The sequence below is a fragment of the Nelumbo nucifera genome, chromosome 5 (genome assembly GCF_055504915.1).
Source record: "Nelumbo nucifera cultivar China Antique chromosome 5, China Antique-T2T, whole genome shotgun sequence".
Taxonomy (NCBI): domain Eukaryota; kingdom Viridiplantae; phylum Streptophyta; class Magnoliopsida; order Proteales; family Nelumbonaceae; genus Nelumbo; species Nelumbo nucifera.
The window spans coordinates 52,079,948-52,084,886 of record NC_142653.1 but is presented as its reverse complement, the minus strand read 5'-3'; the positions used below and the strand labels follow the sequence as shown (position 1 = coordinate 52,084,886).

At 36.8% G+C, this 4,939-nt stretch overlaps 1 protein-coding gene across 1 annotated transcript; it reads right to left on the bottom strand.

Annotated features, from left to right (window-relative positions):
- Positions 1 to 389: 389 nt before the first annotated feature.
- Positions 390 to 4,341, bottom strand: LOC104596874 (protein ACCELERATED CELL DEATH 6-like). The gene is made up of 3 exons (XM_010258197.2): positions 3,745 to 4,341; positions 1,219 to 1,751; positions 390 to 1,082 (listed from the first exon to the last, which is right to left on the bottom strand). Exons 1-3 carry the CDS (start codon positions 4,328 to 4,330, stop codon positions 492 to 494), a joined length of 1,710 nt encoding a protein of 569 aa, XP_010256499.1. The 5' UTR covers positions 4,331 to 4,341; the 3' UTR covers positions 390 to 491.
- Between the last annotated feature and the right edge of the window lie 598 nt (positions 4,342 to 4,939).

Below are 4,939 nucleotides of genomic sequence, written 5' to 3'. Positions count from 1 at the left end.
GTATGACATTAACTTCCCCGTACTTAGTACAGGGTCATTCACTAGTTCTAGAATTATAGAAGAGAGCATCCTATTTGTTATTTTCTACGCAATTTCATTTGTAATGGTGTAAAACTATGTGAATGCAAATGACTTGATGAATACAAATTTGGGTTTACTGTTATTTTACGTTTTACCTTGTTTTGTTTGTTTATATTGCAGATAAAGTAAAACAAAACCCAAAGTAAAGGAAAACCTAAATAAAAAATAAACTAGATTTTGCACTTCTCTTCTCATTTGCATTCCTATACTTTATACTAGAAATTGTATTACAAACAGGACTTTAGGTTGATTTTAAGTCTCAAGCCTAAAATCACAACAGTAAATATTAGAACAAATCAAAATTATTGCATAAAATTATAGCCATAAACGTCAGAAGTAGCAATTAATATGATACAATAAGACAGAAAGAAATGAAAAGAAACTTGAAATCAATCTTCAGCCTTATCAAATTATGTCCTCCGACCCATTCGACCAAATTTGGATGATGCAGATGCGAGGATGAAACTCATGAATCTATCAACTGATGGAGCATACAATGGCAAAGTAATTGGAATGAAAGCGATGATAAAACTAATGAAGATGGCCATCCAATGAATTGTGGATAATATTGCATAGAAATGAGTTGCAAAAGCTAATCCCAAAAAAACAAGAGAGTACCAAATAAGGATGCCGGCAGTAAGAACGGTACCAACAGACTTTCTCATATCTGTAATGATCACCCAAACCAATAGAAATGCGGCACTGATGGAACTGCATATAGCAAAAGCATCGAATATAACAAATAATTTGAAAGTGTTCCTTCTTATCAAGGTTTCTGTTCCTTTTTCTGGACCATCATTTTCATAGCCACCTGGCAAAGTTAGAGCAGCAGCAAATGCGTTGGAAGTAATTAGTGTTGCTACAACTACAAGGGTTTTAACTTGTTGCTTGGAACTTTCTCTTGAAATTGTCGATTCCCTTATTTTGGCATAATCTGTGGTGATCACTTGCTGTTGATTCCTTAATTTGCTAAACAATTTGATTATGTAAGAGATCATAAGCTGCATAAATTTTTACATTTTAATCAATCCAATTATCATTAAGAATGATAGTACAGACTAGCTTCTATCTTAAATGTGTGTGTGTGAATATATCTTTGTTTCTGCACAAATCCTTGCCAAACGAAAAAGGTTTTACCTTTTGGAATATTGTCTTTCCCTTTTCCATGTCTAACTCAGCAATGTTGAGGGCTGTGAGGTTTTTATTGTTTATCAATGTTAAGTCCACTGCAGGAGCCATTGAAAGAGCCCATGTGATCCGAACATGGCAGTTGATGGCAGCCAAATGCAAAGGCGTATTCCCATCTTTATCTACTTGGTTTATAAGACCCCAAGGATGGTGTTTAGAAAGATGTTGAACAACTCTTAACTGCTTTTCCACAACGGCAACATGAAGAACATTTTGGCCTCTGTTGTCAACCAAATCAATACAATCTGGGCAACGTTGAAGGAGCTTTTTAATGATCTTCTTTTTCCCTTTAATGGCTGCTTTATGAAGAGGTGAATGGCCTTCATTATCTAATTGATATGCAATAGAAGCCTCTTTTTGTAAAAATAGTTCCACCGATTTGAGATCACCAAGTAAGGCTGCAAAATGAAGAGGAGTCTTCTTGGTGTTGTCTTGTTTATTGACAAGTTCTGGCTTTTGCTTCACTAGTTCTGCTATAATGCCTAAAAGTTGAAACATAGAAGATTAGGCTATATTTATATAAAAGCTTCTTCAAGGTAGTTAAAGATTTATCAATTGGCCCTATGATGTCTTCTTCTAACTAAGAAGAATACTACTAGATGGGGGCACATACTTAGCTTTTATTTGAATATAGAATAACCCATGCTAGTACTTCTTTAGGATGAAGCCCTCCCCTGCCCACCTGTTTGTCTTCCTCTAGTTTTTGCTCTCCTTGGGGTCGTAACCATTTTTAACCGCTCTCCTCTAGTCACAACTTCTTTTGTTGTCATTCAATTTCATCTTCTCAAGACACTTGAGGGAGGGTTGATCATAAACCTATAATAGAAGAATTTGCATCTGTGATGTGTGATGTGTTCAGACAACAAGAAAATCGGACACCATTATTATTTTTAGCATAAACAATTATGCCCATGTCCTTAAACATCTTTCACTCAGTTTATTGGTTACCTGATCATTTCGAATGACATTACAAACATCCTTACGGAAGGTCAATTAAGTAAATTGGTTGCAAATTATAGGTGGTCTTTTAGTAAAATACAAGTTGTAGGGTAGGTTTTAAAAAATCCATGAAATTACAGAGGGTATTTTAGTAAATCACCCCTTTTTTTAATCTTAGTTTTATAAGGGAGTGAAAATGAAGTATAAAATATAGGGCCACTTACTAAAGCATCCCTTGTAGTTTAATTGATTTATTAAAAGGTACCCTGTATTTTGTGTTTTACTAAAACACCACTATAGTTTCTAACTGATTTATTTAATCCACCTTCAATTAGATGGATGTGGAAAATGACAGTTTTGACCTTATTATCTGTCTGTTTGACCAAATTAATCTACACAAATATAAATAGAATTATCATACTTGCTGTTTTCGATCAATTTTATTCTCTATTTGAGGAAGTCTCACGTTGTTGCAAAGTATAGGAACCCGGGGATGCCATTGATCTCTCGTCTTCTTCATTCAATTGAAATCAAATATTGTTTTGTAAATCTAACAACCAAACATTGTTTCATTTTGAAAGCACGATATGATGTGTAAAGGGTACTTTTGGAATAAAATCCCATAATCCTATGCCCTTAAACATTTTTCCATTCAGTTGAGGTGGTCAAGTTATCATTTTCAGACAGCAAACCATTTGGGGTGTTTTAATAAAACATAAATTATAGATAGATTTCAGTCAAACTGTAAAACTATAGTGTATATTTTAATAAATAACCCTAAAATATATTATAAGGGAGTGAAGTGAAAATGTAAGTCATATATTTTATAACCAATGCAACTTATAGGAGATTTAAATCCTACAACCAATGTATGAGATCAGATTGATCATGAGATAAGCTTGGCAGATTAAAGAAAGAAAAAAAAACTGCGTAAAAGAGTATTTATAACCAATTATAATACTTTATTCCAAAAATCTACTGAATGCAATAAATTTCATGCCGAGGAGACCAGGAACCCCTATATTAATTTGCCCAACAGCCGAGCTTTTTTCACTGTGAATTTCATGAATTGGGATTTCGTACCAACAACACACATTCCAACCCCCTAACACCACATATCTCATATCATCATAAAAGTGAGACCCGCCATAAATGAGATGTGTGATGTGTTGGTAGGGGACCTGGATTGACCAAGGGAGCAAATTATATTGACTTCAAAGTAAGGTTTTTAAAATTGAACGGAACAATGAATTTGTCAGGATCTGATTCTTGGGTCGAGTGGTTCGACCGTTTGAATTGAATAGAAGGCTCATTTTAATAAAAGAATAAAAGAAAAGGTCAAACCGTTGGACAGTTCGAATGGTTCAACTGCCAGGGTCAGCGGTTTGCTGACCAAATCAATATTTTTTGGCAAAATAATGGTTCCAGCATAAAATGAACTGGTTTCCAGTTTTTTCAATCTGACCGTCCGGTCCGGTCTGTTTTGAAAACCATGCAAAAAAAAAAAAAAAATTAGAAGGCAATAAAAGAAGATACCTGAATGTCCGGCAATCACAGCGGCGTGTAAAGCCGTTAGACCATTGGGGCCTCGAAAATCTAGAGAATGAGTAGTTGATGATAAGGCATGACGGACGATTCTCTCCGACTCCGACCCTTTATGCGTCGACAACAGATAGAGGAGAGACTCCCCTTGCTCGTTTGAAGACCAGACACGAGGATCCACACTACTTCTCAACAAATACTCGATAAAGGACATGCGCCTTTCTCTCCTTCCATTCTCGAGGTCTCGAGGAGATGTCCGTCGACCAGCATCGGCCAAGCGATCACCCAAGTATCCACTCCTTATGGCCACATGTAGTGGGGTGTCGCCCTTGGAGTTTCTTCTGCTTGCCAGCGACGGACACCGATTGTATAGTTCTCGAACAAAGTCTATATGTCTATGTCTCATAGCAATGTGAAGTGCTGTGTTCTTCAAGGGAGTTACTTGCTTCTCCCAGTTGAAGGAGCTACTGAATTGTTGGAGGACATTATATTTACCCTCTGCTGCTGCTTTTAGCAGTTCAGGATGCATGGCCTCTGCTTCCAACATGGGATTTATCACCTCTGTTTCCGCCCCTACCATTCTTGCCTCTTCTATCATAGGATCCATAACCCCTCTCTCTCCCTCCACCTATCTATTTATCTATATCTATATATAAATTTTTTGTGTTTTAAAATACAAGTCAACCATTTCTTTATATGCCATTTTGTTGATGCTCGTTACAAGTTTGGCTTTATGGGTTCCCATATAGCTTTCACTGCCCCACCGCTATATGCCTATATGCATCTGTCCTTAATTGACCATGACACATATTACTTGCTCCAATGAGATTGAAAAAAAGAAAACGAAAAGAAATAGTTGGTCAAGCTGTGTGTGAGGACATTCTGGGTATTATTAGCTTGGTGAAAAGTTGTAAGGGCATCTTAAGATTTTTGGTAAAAGATCAGGAGTCTTTTAGCTATATCATTTACGCACAGGCCACAACCACAGGAGGTGCCTCACACCAACCTCAAACATACATCCTATCATGCATGGGAACATCTCTCGTACTTACAAATTATTATTCATGGGAGATGTTCCAATACATGGTAGATGTGTCTGTGAGGCGTCCCTGTGTGAGGAGCAGATCCCATTCCCCCGGTATAATCCCAACCCAACCCAGTGGCTCCTGCAGAAGAGTTGGGGTTATCA

Excerpts from the sequence above, each read along its gene's own strand:
- LOC104596874 (XM_010258197.2), bottom strand. The coding sequence starts at position 4,330 with ATGGTAGGGGCGGAAACAGAGGTGATAAATCCCATGTTGGAAGCAGAG. Across the intron at positions 1,752-3,744 it reads TGTGATTGCCGGACATTCAG|GCATTATAGCAGAACTAGTG; the intron begins GTATCTTCTTTT and ends TTCAACTTTTAG. Across the intron at positions 1,083-1,218 it reads GAAAGACAATATTCCAAAAG|CTTATGATCTCTTACATAAT; the intron begins GTAAAACCTTTT and ends AAATTTATGCAG.